The sequence below is a fragment of the Rhinopithecus bieti genome, unplaced genomic scaffold, assembly GCF_001698545.2.
Source record: "Rhinopithecus bieti isolate Rb0 unplaced genomic scaffold, ASM169854v2 scaffold_15813, whole genome shotgun sequence".
Taxonomy (NCBI): domain Eukaryota; kingdom Metazoa; phylum Chordata; class Mammalia; order Primates; family Cercopithecidae; genus Rhinopithecus; species Rhinopithecus bieti.
In genome coordinates, this window is record NW_016809040.1 from 2,920,116 (window position 1) to 2,937,061 (window position 16,946).

General features: G+C 39.0%; 1 protein-coding gene across 1 annotated transcript in view; it reads right to left on the reverse strand.

Annotated features, from left to right (window-relative positions):
* LOC108539535 (complement component receptor 1-like protein) overlaps positions 1 to 16,946 on the reverse strand; it is a 95,618-nt gene that overhangs the window by 42,253 nt on the left and 36,419 nt on the right. The window contains exons 2-4 of the mRNA XM_017888292.1: positions 11,203 to 11,382; positions 10,474 to 10,573; positions 4,473 to 4,558 (exon numbers count right to left, since the gene is read on the reverse strand). Of these exons, the coding sequence (XP_017743781.1) occupies positions 4,473 to 4,558; positions 10,474 to 10,573; positions 11,203 to 11,382 (366 nt within the window). The remainder of the gene's footprint in view (positions 1 to 4,472; positions 4,559 to 10,473; positions 10,574 to 11,202; positions 11,383 to 16,946) is intronic.

Consider the following 16,946-nt stretch of genomic DNA (forward strand, 5'->3'; position numbering starts at 1 on the left):
TTTGTCATTATAGTATGGCAAAACCAAAACAAAACAAAACACAATGTATGGTAAATAAACCAATGGAACAGAACCTCCCTGGAATGAGAGCCACATATAAGGTCACCTGACTTATGGCCATGGTGCTACATTTAATAAATGATATTAGATCAATTACCTATCCATAAGAAATAGGGTCTCACTCTGTCACCTAGGCTGGAGTGCAGTGGCACCACCATAACTCACTGAAGCCTTGAACCCCTGTACTCAAGGGATCCTCCCACCTCAGGCTCCCAAGTTGCTGGGACTACAGGCATGTGCCACTGAGCCCAGCTAATTTTATTTTATTTTTTGTAGAGACAGGGTCTTGCTTTGTTTCCCAGGCTGGTCTTGAACTCCTGGCTTCAAGCAATCCTCCTGCCTTGGCCTCCCAAAGTGCTGGGATTATAGACGTAAGCCACCTCACATGGCCCAATTGCCTAAGTAGAATAGAAAAAGCAGTAACTGGGAAAAAAGACCCATAAATTGAATATTATTAAAATGTAGAACTTCCTACAACAAAAGACATCATTAAGAATGGAAAAAGAAAAAGAAAAGCCATAGCCTGAAAGACAACATTTGTGTTCCATTTATTAGAAAACATGAGAATATTTAAATAACTTCTACAAAACAATAAAATGATAGACAAACTAGTGAATAACAGCCAAAAGTTTGGAATAGGCACTTCACAAACATATGAAAAGGTACTCAAGATCATCAATGAAATACAACATAATAATGAAAAAAATGTGACAATCCTTCATGCAGCAACAAAAGTGACTTCCAAATATAACACTGAGCAGAAGCCAGACACAAAAGAGTACCTATTTTTTGATTCCTTTATAAAATTTAGGAAGTGGCAAAACTATTATTAATGTAATAAATCAGAATAATGGATACTTTGGGAAGATAACTGGGAAAGGACATCGGGAAGGCTTCTGGGGTGCTGATAGTGTTCTATATCTTAATCTGAGTGTCATTTACATGGATGCGTTTACTTTGTAAATAACCATTGAACTGCATAATTAAGATGAATGCACTTTACTGCATATATGTTATACTTCAGCAAAGAGTCTACATGGTACAGGAATATTGTTGGAAAAAAAAGACCTCCCAACAAAGTAAACTCCAGGGCTTTTCTGGTGAATTCTTTTAAACATTTAAAGAAGAAATAATACCAATTTTATATAAACTCTTTCAAGGAAACAAATACATGAAACACTACCAGCTGGCTTTATGAGACTGTCATAAGTTTGATATCAAAATCTTAAAAGGACATTACAAGAAAGAAAGTTACAGTCTAATCTCTAAAATAGGAATGGAATGAAGAAAGTGTTCTGGAATTAATTGGCGGTGCTGGTTGCCCAATGTCTTAGTCTATTTGGGCAGCTATAACAAAATACTATAAACTGATTAGCTCGTACACAACAGAAATTTATTTCTTTCAGTTGTGGAGACTAAAGAGTTCAGGACCAACCTCTCTGGCAGATTCAGCATTTCCTCCCATGGCAGGAGGGGCAAAGGAGCTCTTCTGGGCCTCTCTTATTAGGACGCTAATCCCGTTCGTGACAGCTCTGCTCTCATGATCTTATCACCTTCCAAAGGCCTCACTCCTTAATGTCATCACCTTAGGGGTAAGGATTTCGACATATGGATCTGGGGTAGACTCAAACATTCAGACCATAACATACAACTTTGTGAATATACTAAATACCACTGAACTGTGTAATTTAAAAAGGTAACTTTTATGATACATGAATTATACTTTAATATAAACATCTAAAATGTGCTATTAAAGCATATTTGTCATATATAAAAATGATTAAATATTATGACCAAGTTGGTTTATTTTAAGAATGTAAAATTGAAATTCACAATTATTTGCCTTTCAAAAATGTACTCAAAACAGTTTGTTACATTAACAGAAAAAAGAGAAACAGATATAATTACATCGATACATGTAACTGAAGTGTTTGATAAACTTCAACATGATTCAAAGACAAAAAACTTTTAATAATGAAGAATATGTGAGAATATCCTTAATTCAAAAATGATTATCTACAAAAAGCCTACAGTAAACACCAGATTAATGGTGAAATGTTTTAATCTTTCCCTTTGAGATGTGGAACAAGACAAGGATGACATCTGTTACTACCGATGTTCAATGTTATACTGGTGGTCCTAGCCATGTGGTAAGGAAGAAAGAAAATAAGGAAGAAGGAAAGCAGGAAAGGAGGGAAGGCAGGGAGGGAGGAAGAGAGGGAAGGAGGGAGGGAGGGAGGGAAGAAGGGAGGGAGGGAGAAAGGAAGGAAGCAAAGAAGGAAGGCAGGCAGGCAGAAGGGAAGGAGGGAAGGAAAGAAAAGAAGACAAAGAGTTAAATAAAATTATAATTATCTGGGGGTTTTGTATAGCGTCAACCAGGCCAATTTGGAATTAAGTTTTCCAGACTTAGTTTCTCTGTATGGTTCTGGACTAGGGTTACAGCATGAGAAATTAGCCTGATATTTGAGAGGCAGAAGTTAAGCAACACCATTCCACTCTGAAGGTCATCCTTGGATAGAGCTGGTGAGGCACAGTGCAGGAGTGGAGGGTTCAGAAGATAGACCTTTCACCAGAGACTTGAGAAATACATTCACATGGGGAGTTTCAGCATCCTCTGCGTCGGCTCATTCTCTGTAGGGCAGGAACGACAATGGGAAGTGTTGCCATTGAACTGGGTTCTCTGAATTCACTTGGGGACCAAAGGACCTCAGGGTGGCAGAGTCCAAGTGGCAGCACTTAATTGTCAGAGACAATGGGGGTTCTTGTAATGGATATTAGAGCTGAAACAGCAATCAGAATGATTTGACTGAAGAGAATATTGTTACTGGGCTAATTGATCATGGAGTCTCTAAAACTGAAGTAGATGGATAGCCGACTAAAGTATTCCTTGATGTGTATAAGCGGAAGAGATTTAGGTCAAGTGAATAAGAGTCTGACTTGAATTATTGCAAAAGAAGTTCATTGTTCATCAACAATTCCTAGACTTGAACAGTTTATAGACCCAGAACAGCACAAACGGATGGGAGACTGGATTCTTTTGAGGAAGCACCTGCTACACAGTCAAAAGCATGCATTGTAAATCTTCCCCTAGCCTTCTCCAAGAAGACCTGAAGTCATTTACCAGGATTTGGATATAGAGAGTTTACAGAACTAGAAACAGAGATAAAAACATAGATATAGGTATAGGTGTATTATTATATTTTTGTTTTCTCTATTTTACTATTTTTTCATATTTCCAAGAAAATTCCTATTCCAATTCCATGTTATCTTATTACAGATTTCAAATAACATGGAAGGTTTCCCAATTTGTTTTACAAAACAACAAAACTGTTTCTTAAAGTGGGTAAACAGAGACAAATGTGTGACCAATGTCATTTGTAAATTTAGATTCTGAAGCTCATAAACTTTCTAGTAAAAGGAAGAAGCGAACATTTTTAAATGCCAAGAAGAAAGAAGAAAAGTCCCCAAAGTTACCTAAAGAAGAACAGTAAGACAAAGTGATGTTATACGCATTTTTCTCAGGGGGGCCTCAGCCCTTGGCCCTCATACATAGGTGTTTATTTTTTAATAAAATGAAGGATCTTGCGCATATATGCCATGTCATCTGCATTCTTTGTCCCACCAATAAAGCACATCTCTTTCTAGTCATTAAGTGCTTCTTTATGCTATCATTTTTTATGGCTGAATACCATGCAGTGGTATAGGATATACTTTTTCCATTCTGCATAGCCTATTTTATGTTTCTAGGCATTCTTATTAGTGGTCATTTGAACACAATCTTTTTCGCTCCTAGTAGATTATTTCCAAACCATCCTAGCCTTTTTTAAAACAATTTAGCGCTTGCTCTAACATTTAACTAATATAAATGATGCTGCAATGAAACAGTTTTATTACCAAACTGCTTCAAAAAGTGGTGTGATTATTCATAAGGTATAAATTCTAAGAAGTAGGTTAAATATATGGCCCCACTTCTGAGGTTAATAGTGCATGGGCTGCCTTTCGCAAGAGGATGTGTTGACCTCGTGGTGCGGGGAGGAGTCAGTGCTCTTCCACAGGCTTCACTAACCTTGAAGAGCATAAATTTTAAAAATCTTTTTACTGATTTGCCAAGGCGGATGATTATTATACTGGGACGGTGGTTAGAACCACGCATAATTCAACGGTTTACTGAAGTAGTTTGAAGGATTTTATGTATTTAAGCCCCCACATCCCAGGTTAAGACACATCCCAGGTTAAGGAAGAACTTAAGGAAAGGGTTGCCAGGAACCCTGTAGGAATATTCGAGAACATTACCGCTGTCTTCAGCCATGTGAAGGACAGATTGCACAGAAGGAATTCGGTTAAGGTTTTATTAATCCAGAGAAAATTAGAATGTATCAGTAAAAGAAATAGGAAGGGATATTTCAACTCACTCTCACAAACAGGTGTTTCATTATCCCAAATGACAGTATTGCCTGAGATGATGCATGTGGCCGAAGAGGAACCAATGAGTCGGTATCTAGAGGCAAAAAATATGGAATATTAGGTTCCAAAGACACAGGTCAACTATCCAATTAAATTACTACTTCCAGAGATTATACTGTTACAGAATTCAGAGGGACATTTTCCACTTGTCAAAGAACTATCTATCACCTTCCCAAATTTCACATTCTTGGGACTTTGTTATTTTCTCTTCCATGCCTTCTCAGTTGGGTAGGCTTTCTCTTCTTTATTATCTTATGATATATTTTTATATAAATCAAAGATGAATTATAGTTTTTCCTATACATTTCATTTTCTTAAAAGACAACACAAGCTTCTTGAGTGCAGGGAAGCTGTCATATATATACATATGTATGTGTGTGTGTAGTCCTGTTGTATGTATTTCTATGCCTTATAAGTATTAATGTATGGATGCACGGATGGGCTTTTATCAGTAAGATTCATTAAAGTAGGCCATTCACAGTGGCTCATGCCTGTAATCCCAGCATGTTGGGGGGCTGAGGCAGGAGGATTGCTTGAGCTCAGGAGTTCAAGACAAGCCTGGGCAACATAGTGAGACCCTGTCTCTACAAAAAATTTATTAAAAAGCCAGGCATGGTGGCACATTCCTGTAGTCCTCTCTACTCAGGAGGCTGAGGCAGGAAGATTGCTTGAGCTGGGAAGGTTGAGGCTGTAGTGAGTGTTGATCATGCCACTGCACTCCAGCCTGGGCAACAAAGCAAGACCATGTCAGTAAGAAAGAAAAAGAGAGAGAGAGAGAGAGAGAGAAAGAAAGAAAGAGTGAGAGAGAGAGAAAGAGAGAGTGAGAGAGAGAGAGAAAAAGAAAGAAAGAAAAGAGAAAGAAAGAAAAAAGGAAGAAAAGAAAGAGAAAGAAAGAAGAAAGAAAGTGATTCATAACTAGAACCAAAGGCAATCCAAGCTGATCAAAAAGAATTGAACACTTAATTGATACTTAAAATGTTAAAGTTAGCAATTCTCAATTAGTATATCTCAAACTATTCAAAGTGTGCATAAATTTGGAAGAATTTATAACATTTATTTTACTTCACCTGAGGTTCTCTGTTGTAATAGATGCTTGGGCCAAACTAGTCATAGTGAGGGTAGGGTCAAACTTGATAGTACTATACATGAAGGAATGAAGCAATGTGAAATAACAGTCATGGTTATTGGTATAGCTGAGAACTTTGTTTTATAAATATGTAGGAAAACCTGGCGGCATAAAGCTTTATTCAAACAACAAAACAGTGCCAAATGGAGATCAAATGAATAGTGAGAAAACAGTGGGTCCTTTTGAAGACACTTGACACATTGTTACATTATAGTAGCTATTATGTTGTAATTATTAATGACTTCAATATCATTTTGGTTATTTATTATTATTATTATTATTTTTGAGATAGAGTTTCACTCTTGTTGCCCAGGCTGGAGTGCAATGGTGTGATCTCGGCTTACTGCAATCTCCACCCCCTAGGTTCAAGTGATTCTCCTGCCTCAGTCTCTCAAGTAGCTGGGATTACAGGTGCATGCCACCACACATGGCTAATTTTTGTATTTTTAGTAAAGACGGGGTTTCATCCTGTTGCCCAGGGTGGTCTTGAACTCCTGACCTCAGGTGATTCGCCCGCCTCAGCCTCCCAAAGTGCTGGGATTACAGGCAGGAGCCATTGCACCTGGACTTATTTTGTTTTTATAAAATAATTAATTATTTTTTAATTATACTTTAAGTTCTGGGGTACATGTGCAGAATGTGCAGTTTTATTACATAGGTATACACGTGCCATGGCGGTTTGCTGTACCCATCAACCTGTCACCTACATTAGGTATTTCTCCTAATGCTATCCCTCCCCGAGCCCCCCACACACCAACAGGCCCCGGTGTGTGAGGTTCCCCTCCCTGTGTCCATGTGTTCACACTGTTCAATTCCCACTTCTCATTTTGGTTTTTAATGCCTTCTAGTATACCACCCAAAATGAAAGCATTCTCAACTGCGCTGCCAACACACATGCACACAAGTAAAGAACAAATGAAGTAGACAAGTCTGCAATCCTATATTTGTACCTCCTTCTGTCTATTTGTCTTAGGAACAAGACATTCTGGAGACTCCTCTGGATTTTGAACCCACTGAGGTTATTTCTCCAAGTGTTCTTTTTGATTTTCTAATCACGGGGGTTGGGATAGGAATGGTGAAGCAAGTCCAAACTTAAGTTGGCATTTTTTTCCCTCCATACTATTGTTCAGTGTTGTAGTACTGAACATTTTAAATGAGTCAAAAGATAACTTTATGTTCACTGATCAAGGGGAACAGATAGAAGAATATTTTAATTTGTGAAGCTTGTGTCCCAAAGTAGATCAAGTAATTGAAGAAATAGTGGTTTGAACTTTTCTCATTCAGAATGTTTATGAGGAAGTAAGGGAGAGAGATAAAATCCATGCTACTTATTTTAAGGAGAGCCAGGGGTTCTCATATCCTTTTGAACAGATTGAAGTCTTTACATCCTACCCTACCTTTTTGGATCTCCTGGGGAAGAGAGAGTTGTGGATTCACAAAGTTAAGCCATGGTTCAGGAAAAGCCATGATCATTTCGTTACCAGAAACCACACACAGCATATGGGTAAACATGTCTAGACTTTTGGGAGTCTCCTCCCCAGAGCCCGAAGAGGGACAGTGAAGCTTGAGATATTAGTCCCATTTCCATTTTCTTTCTTAATCGATGTGCCTTGAACCAGGTGGATGGGTTACGAAAAAATGAGGATAAAAAACAAATCCTGTGAATTATTTAGATTAGCACATGGTTAACCTTAAATAATGAGATTCAGAAAATATATTTAAGGATAGTTTATTTGAGCACAAAGCTTAAGGGTAGTCACATGGAAGACACCAACTGCAAATGAATGGGGTCAGCACTCCAAAGTGGAGGACGTAAGGTATCACTGATATAGGCAGAGACAGAGAAATTTTAGCAGGATTATATTTTCCATATATGGGACCATGTGTAGTTACAGCACTTTGATTTGTTACAGATTGCTACATTCCAAGGAAGATTACTTTATTGCTCCTTGAAAAGGGGTAGTGATCTGAGTGGGTNCTTTACATCCTACCCTACCTTTTGGATCTCCTGGGGAAGAGAGAGTTGTGGATTCACAAAGTTAAGCCATGGTTCAGGAAAAGCCATGATCATTTCGTTACCAGAAACCACACACAGCATATGGGTAAACATGTCTAGACTTTTGGGAGTCTCCTCCCCAGAGCCCGAAGAGGGACAGTGAAGCTTGAGATATTAGTCCCATTTCCATTTTCTTTCTTAATCGATGTGCCTTGAACCAGGTGGATGGGTTACGAAAAAATGAGGATAAAAAACAAATCCTGTGAATTATTTAGATTAGCACATGGTTAACCTTAAATAATGAGATTCAGAAAATATATTTAAGGATAGTTTATTTGAGCACAAAGCTTAAGGGTAGTCACATGGAAGACACCAACTGCAAATGAATGGGGTCAGCACTCCAAAGTGGAGGACGTAAGGTATCACTGATATAGGCAGAGACAGAGAAATTTTAGCAGGATTATATTTTCCATATATGGGACCATGTGTAGTTACAGCACTTTGATTTGTTACAGATTGCTACATTCCAAGGAAGATTACTTTATTGCTCCTTGAAAAGGGGTAGTGATCTGAGTGGGTCTTATCTCTGACGCAATTTGGTTTTAACTATTTACAGGAAAAAAAGACAGAAGTTACAGCTGCCTGCTGCATGGCTCAGGCTGCATAGCCACAATCCTCTCATGGTTCAGAATAATTTAAAGTTCCCCCAGCTATAAGTTTGAATTGTTTTAAGTTAGAATTATTTAATTTCACAATATACAATTCTTTGGTAGGAATCCCATTCCCTTGGAAATTTAGTAGTAACTTAAAAAAAAAAAAACACTTTTTATTTTGAGATAATCAGATTCACATACAGTTGTAGGGAATAGTCCAGACAGATCCCAGGTACACTTTACTCAATTTCCCCCTAATAATAACATTTTGCAAAACAATAGTGCAACATCAAACTCAAGATATTGAGACAGGTACGATCCACCAGTTTTGTTCAAATTTCCTGTTTTACCTGTACTCATTTGGGTGTGTGTCTGTTTATGCACATGTGCTTGTGTATTTACTTTTATGTAGTTTTAAAAAAATAGACTTTGTGTTTTAGCACAGTTTTTGGTTCACAGCAATAATAAACAGAAGATACAGAGATTTCCTATATATTCCCTGCTCCTACACATGGATAGCCTCCCCTATTATAAACATCCTTCACCAGGGTGGTACATAATTTTGCAACTGATGAACTTACACTGACACATCATGGTCACCCCAAGTCCATAGTTTATGTTAGGGTACACTCTTGGTATTGCACATCATATGATTTTGGATAAATTTATTATGACATGTACCTACTGTGATGGCATCATACAGAGTAGTTTCACTACCCTCAAAAATCTGTGCTCTGCCTATTCATCCCCTTCTTCCCTAACCCCTGGCACTGCTGATCTTTTTATGTCTCCATAGTTTTGCATTTTCCAGAATGCTGTATAGTTGGAATCATATACTACATAGGCTTTTCAGATTGGCTTCTTTCCCTTAGTAATAGTGAAAGAAGGTTCATTATTTAAGGTTCCTCTGTGTCTCTTCACGGCTTGATAGCTCATTTCTTTTTGGTATTGAATAATATTCTATTGTATGGATGTACCACAGTTTATCCATTCCCTTGCTAAAGGACATCTTGATTGCTCCCAAGTTTTGGCAATTATGAATAAAGCTGTTATAAACATCTGCGTGCAGATTTTTTTGTGTGTGAAGCTGAGATTTCAATTCCTTTAGATAAATAAATACCAAGGAGGATAACTGTTGGATAATATGGTAAGAGTATGTTTATTTTTATAAAAAACTGCCAAAACGTCTTTCAAAGTCGTGGTACCATTTTGCATTCCTACCAGCAATGCATGAGAATTATGTTCCCCTCACCCCCGAAATATATGCACGTCTTAATCCCCAGTTCCTATTAATGTGACCTTATTTGGAAACACGGTCTTTGGAGAGGCAATCAAGTTAAGATGAAGTCATTAGTGTGGGCCCCAATCCAATATGAGTGATGTCCTTATTGAAAGAGAGGGCTGGGTGCGGTGGCTCACGCCTGTAATCCCAGCACTTTGGGAGGCCGAGGTGGGTGGATCACGAGATCAGGAGATCGAGGCCATCTTGGCTAACACAGTGAAATCCCGTCTCTACTAAAAAACAAACAAACAAACAAACAAAAAACTTTGGACACAGAGGGAAGAGAGCCATTTGAGGACGGAGACAGACACTGGAGTTCTGCTGCCACAAGCAAAGGCCTCGGGCTTCAGAAACTGGAAGAAGCAAAGAGGGATCCATTCCTACAGGTTTTTTGGAGGGAGCATGGCTCTGGCTCTGCCAACACCTTGATTTTGCACTTCCAGCCTCCAGAACAGAACTGCAAAAACTTCATTTGTATGAAGCCACCTGTTTTGGAGTACTCTCTTACAGCAGCCCTAGCAAACTATTTGTGCTATTACCATTACAATTTCTCTCACACAGCTGCTCAATGGCCTTCCTTTTCTTCCAGCAATGTCTACTTTGGGTTAAGGCTTTTGTGTGCTTTGAGTATACTCTTCCCCCATTTTCTTCCTTCTCACCCAATGAATGCCACACTTTTCATATATGCACACCCTTGGTTTCCAGCAAGGATACAGATGGTTTTCCCCCGATTTTGTCATACCTTTGTTCATTTCAGTCAGTAGCTAAACACCTGTGTTGAAGCCTTTAAAGAGCAGATGGTAATAGCTTAGTTGTCCTTTCTGAGATGTGACTAGAAGGTAGTATGGCTGTATTAGAACTCTTGAACCAAGAGATGTTGCTGCCAACTCACCCTTTATTACAAGAATAATTAATTTGGGATCCGAACTGGATGTCTTTGATCACATGAACCATGCCATTCACAGGTTCTTTAGGATTACGACATGATTTACCTACAGGAAAGAAACAGAATTTTGGAGCCAAGTAGAGCAAACTGAATGTTTTTTCAGTACATAAGGTCTCAACCTGCCTGTAGCTTACTGAGGAACACTGGCAGTTCTGATGGTTCCACAGATTTTGCTACCTTGAGGAAACTCACCAGACTGCCTCGGGATCAGTTCCCTTTCAAAAACAAACTTCCCTTTCAGATCTGTTTCATTCCCATATTATGCCCCCAGAAAAATGTAAACTTTGTTATTATCTGTAATTCAATTCAATTGGTATAATCCAAAGATCTCAAAGCCCAAAATTGTCACATCTTTGAGTTATTTAATCCACTTCTTTTTCTTGTCCCAAGTCATTCATTACTTAATTTTAGTCATGAAAATGGGAGACCCCCAGTGAATCGGGATTTTCCCTCAATCATGTCCTGCAAAGACTGTTTCTTATGAAATAAACTTGTAGTGAAGGCGCCAGGAACTGAAAGTAGTAACAAGGTATGATCTACAAGAATAATTCTTGTATGTATTGTACCTTAGCAAACTAATTGTCATATGCCACTCAGTTACAAAATTTGAACAAATTGAATCAGATCTTACAGATATTTGACTAACAGAGTGGTTCCCACTCCAGAGTTACTTACGTGTGCACTTGTCCTTAGCACTTGTCCAGACTGAGTTTTTTAGGCAGATGATAGAAAATGGTCTTCCATAATAACCAGGGCGGCATTCATACTTCAGATGTGTCCCAACGGGAAACTCAGATGCATCAGTTAGGTTGGTAGGCCTGGCAAATGGAAGCTGTTCCGGGGCATTGCATTGATCTGGGATCAAGACCACAGCAGCATCGAAGTTAATGGAGAAATTACTTTTTTATGTGTGACAGAACATGCCTCTCTCACCCAGACTGGAGTACAGTGGTGCCATCCTCTGCCTCACAGGTTCAAGCAATACTCCCTGCCTCAGCCTCCCAAGTAGATGGGATTACAGGCACCTGTGACCACATCTGGCCAATTTTTGAATTTTTAGTAGAAATGAGGTTTTACCGTGTTGGCCAGGCTGGTCTCAAACTCCTGACCTCAGGTGATCTGCTCACCTCTGCTTCCCAAAGTCCTGGGATTACTGGTGTGAGCCACCGTGCCCTGTTGAAATTCCCACTCTACTTCCTCTTTCTCTCCAATATACTGCATAGATGTGATCAAAAAAGAAAAAGAATACTTCAATAATAGCCAAGGGAGCTGAGTGTGGTGGCTCATGTCTGTAATGTCAGCACTTTGGGAGACCAAGGTGGGTGGGTCACTTGAGGTCAGGAATTCAAGACCAGTTTGGCCAACATGGTGAAACCCTGTCTCTACTAAACATACAAAAACTTAGCAGAGCATGGTGGCATGTGCTTGTAGTCCAAGCTACTTGGGAGACTGAGGCAGGAGAATCATTTGAACCCAGGAGGCGGAGGTTGCAGTAGAGCCAAGATTGTGCCACTGCACTCCAGCCTGGGTGACAGAGCAAGACTCCATCTTAACAATAATAATAATAACAATAATAGCAAAGAGATTGATTCCTTTAGAACTTTGGTCCCCAACCTTTTTGGCACCTGAGACTCATTTTGTGCAAGACAATTTTTCCTGGAATGGAGGGTGCAGGGGAATGGTTTTGAGATGGAACTGTTTCACCCAGATCATCAGGCATTAGATTCTCACAGGGAGCATGCAACCTAGATCCCTCATATGCAAAGTTCACAATATGGGTTCTGCTCCTATGAGAATCTAATGCTGCCACTGATCTGACAGGAGGTGGAGCTCAGGCAGTAATGCTTGGCTGCTCACCTCCTACCATTCTGCCCAGTTCCTAAAGGGCCGCCGGACAGTACTGGTCCATGCCCCAGGGGTTGAGGACACCTGCTTTAAAAGATGCCTTAGAAATGGGCTTTAAAAAAAAAAAAATCAGCACCCATCCATTTAAAAAGTCTCTGCTAGTTTGAAGACAACTAAACTATTTATATCATCTTTCACTAAACGGGAAGCTGCAATTCACAGCTTCTAATCTTAATCAGTAAGTGCGTGTGGTGTAGCTTCATCTCTCCCATCCTCATTTATCATACTTTCTTGTAACAAGCTACACTCATGAATTTTATCATCCACCTTCATGCTCAGTGGGCACTCAGATTCAGTGGGAGTACACATCTCCTCTTTGGCCCTCAGTAGCAGTCACCAGTGTTGGAAGTCTGTTGCCAAGTCAATCTTGAGCACAAAGAGTGAACAAAACTCAACAACTAAAGCTATACTTTACCATAAAGAAGCGTGTATTTTCTCATAGATATTTCAAATTAAATACTAGACTCAGCTAGGCCCCTTAAGGCCTTGTAGATTTAACTTAAAGCAACAAAAATCACAGTTAGAGTCAAACAGTATGTAATCAAGAAGATACATGTGTTGAAAAGAATAGCATTTTACTATAGCTTTGGAAATCTCTTGTTTGTTTTGTTTTGTTTTCATTTCTGTTCCTTCTCACACCTTCCACTAATAAATGCAAATTATGAAGGATAGATTGAGGCCAGAGGTCAATTTTATTAGACTTAAAAGAACCGAATGACATTGTGGTCGCAGCGCCGCCAGCGCCGCCGCTCCCTCTCCACACGCCATCACGCCTGTGGTCGCTACGCGAGCCTCCCACCCCAGCGAAGAGCGAAGGGGGGTAATGAGGAGCGTCTTCTGTACCATGGGCTCGTACAAAGCAGACTGCCCAGCAGAGATCGGAACCGGTGGTATATGCACAGGAAAGCAACTGGGCTACAAAGCCGCTCGCAAGAGTGCGCCCTCTACTGGGGAGGGGTTGAAGAAACCTCATCGCTCAGGCCTTGCTACTGGTGGGCCGCTCGTGAAATTAGACGTTATCGAAGTCTACTGAACTTCTCGATCGAACTTCCCTTCCAGCGTTGTGGGGTGCGAGAAATTGCTCAGGACTTGTAAAGACGCAGATCTGCGCTTCCAGAGCGCAGCTATCGGGCTTGCGAGGAGGCAAGTGAGCCTATCTTGGTTGGGCCTTTTTGAAGCACCAACCTGTGTGCCCGTATCCATGCCAAACGTGTAATAATTGTATGCAAAAGACATCCAGGCGGTAGCACGCCCGCCATACGTGGAGAACGGCTAGAAGATCCACTATGATGGCGGAAACATTTCATTCCAAAGAGAGAAAAAAAAAAAAAAAATTCTCTTGCTCGCTGTTGATTGTAGTTGGCTGAAACGTTAGATATTTTTTTTTCCATGGGGGTTCGCAAAGGTAGGCCGTAAGAGTATATGATCGTGCTGAGTGGAAAAATTTAGGGGACAGAAATCATATTGCAGTTTCCATTTTCATTTGTGTGTGAATTTTTAATATAAATGCAGAGGCGTAAGAGCATCTAAGCAAGTGAGCTAAAATGTTTCACGTGAACAAGTTTCAGCGCTGTTCAACACATACTATATATAATAATTATAAATAAACCTTGTTAAATTTTGGTCTGGACAATGCCAGCTTTTGGCATTTTTTTAAAACAAGTAAATTTCTTATTGACGGCAAAAAAAAAAAAAACAAAAAAAAAAAAAAAAAGAACCAACTTTTGACTTTGTACAAGGATGCCCTTGTCTATGTTTCCTGTTTCATCTCGTGCCACTCAGTCCCCTCACTAAGGTGTGGCCCTTTCCCCTTTTTCAGTTTCCTGAAGACACACATTTTTCTCCTGTCTATGACATTCCTTCTGTATGACACGCTTTTATCTTCACTCTGACTTCAATTCTTCTTCCAGGTGTTTGCTAAAATGCCACTTTCTTATCGAAGCCTTCCCTGGCCTGTCTATGGCCATACCACCCTGAACACGCCCAATCTAGTCTGATGCCTTCCCTGATCCTCTCAGGCATTTGGAATCTAAACTACTTCCCTCTACCCCACCCTATAATAATTCCTAGTCCGGCCTTTTCCTTTCATATCAATAATTGTTTGCTATCGCAATTTGTGCTTTTTAACTTTGTGTGCTTTTAGAAGGATCTATTTATCTCAAAAGATATTAGATGTGTATAATTTGAGGGCAAATGATGATGTGTTTTTTCTACCTCTAAATTAATACCTAGTCCTTGTGCTTAACACTCAGTTATAAGCACTCAGTGCATATTTGTTGCAATGAACAAATAATTGAAGAATTACTTATAAAAAAAAAATGAAGAGTCCAAGATATGTTCCCAGAATCTCTGATTTAGTGGGTCTGGGTTAGAGCCCAGGAGTTTATATTTTTAAAAAGTTTCACAGCCAATTTTGGTAGATAACAGCACTTTGAGAACCACTGTATATATATAAAAAAAGAATAAAATATTTCCTGTGATTTTCGATGTTATGCATTCACCTTTCCTGTATTTGATATGTGGTATGAAATACAATTTTGATATGTGTCTTATGCATTGATGCCAGACAAAGGAAGAGATTCCAAGTGGAGCTCCTAGCACCAAAAGCTGTATTTAGAGAGGGTAAATATCACAGCAAAACTTGCAATGAGAGGTTAGAACTAGATCAACGCAACAAAGCAAATATAATGAACCATTCTTAGAAAGAAAGAAGTTCCTTCCCCTTAATTACCTAATATTCCTACCTCCATAGTAGTACAGGCATAGTATAGGTAATAATATAAAGTAAAGTTGTATAATAGCTCAAAAAAGGAATATATGAGCCTTCAACAAAGAAAGCTTGATATAGTTTCCTTTCCCTCATTTATTCCTAATCCCTCAATTTGTGGCTAGTTCCTATGATAAATATATTCATATAAACTCCATAAACTCAAGATCTACCATAAGTTTAAAAAGTTTTTATAGCTTTATTAAGATATATTACATACAATGATTGATGAGTATTTAAAGAGTACAGTTTGATTACTTATATATATGCCCTGCAAAACCATCACCAGATGAAGACAACAAACATTTCCATCATACTCTTCACCCCCACACAGTTCCCTCATGTCCTTCTGTAAGACATCCAAACATCCACTTCCTTCTCTTGGCAATCGTCGGCCTATTTTCTCTTACTACAGATTGATTTGACTTTCTAAAATTTCATGTAACCCGAATCACTTCATTTATGTCCTATCGTATAAAGGAAATCATTCAGATTTTTTTTTTTTTTTTTACGTTTTAGCCCTTACACAGCATAATTAGAGTTCTATCTCAGTTGCTGCACATATACAAATTGTTTCCTTTTGTTGCTGGGTAATATTCAATTGTATAAATATATCTTAATTTAGTTTATCCATTCACTTGTTGAGGGACATTTGGATTGTTTCCACTTGTTGACTATTACAAACAAAACTGCTGTGAAAATTCATGTACAAGTCTTTGTGTGGACATATGATTTCATTTCTCTTGGGTAAAAACCTAAGCGTAAAATGCTGAGTAACACGACAGTGTGTGTGTCTAAGGTTTTAAGAAACGGTTGAACTATGTTCTAAAGTTAATGTTGCAATTTTACCTGCCAAATAGCAATATATTATAATTCCAGTTACTCCACTTTATTGCCAAAACTTGGCTTGGTCGATCTTTTTAATGTTAGCCATTCTAGTGGGTATATATTGTTATCTCCTTTCGTTTTTTTTTTTTTCTTGTATGACTCAGCCCAATTTCATGCACCCCTGGTTCAGACCTTCCATTCAAAGCAAGTTGATTTGTTCTGTGCTATACATACAATTAACACATCATCACTTTCATGTCTGTTCAAATATGAGCTGTCAACCTGAAGTACACTCTGCTTTCCCTTCTGCACACTTACCCTTTAAGGAATAGACTTGCACTTGCTTTGCTTAGGCACCTCTATCAGTTTAAAAAAAGAGCATGTGCTTTCATTTTTTTTTCTTTTTTTTTTTTTTATTATTGTTATACTTTAAGTTCTAGGGTACATGCGCATAACGTGCAGGTTTGTTACATATGTATACTTGTGCCATGTTGGTGTGCTGCACCTATCAACTCGTCAGCACCCATCAACTCATCATTTACATCAGGTATAACTCCCAATGCAATCCCTCCCACCTCCTCCCTCCTCATGTTAGGCCCCGGTGTGTGATGTTCCCCTTCCCGAGTCCAAGTGATCTCATTGTTCAGTTCCCACCTATGAGTGAGAACTCCAAGTGATCTCATTGTTCAGTTCCCACCTATGAGTGAGAACATGCGGTGTTTGGTTTTCTGTTCTTGCGATAGTTTGCTAAGAATGATGGTTTCCAGCTGCTTCCGTGTCCCTACAAAGACACAAACTCATCCTTTTTTTATGGCTGCATAGTATTCCATGGTGTAAATGTGCCACATTTTCTTAATCCAGTCTGTCACTGATGGACATTTGGGTTGATTCCAAGTCTTTGCTATTGTGAATAGTGCNG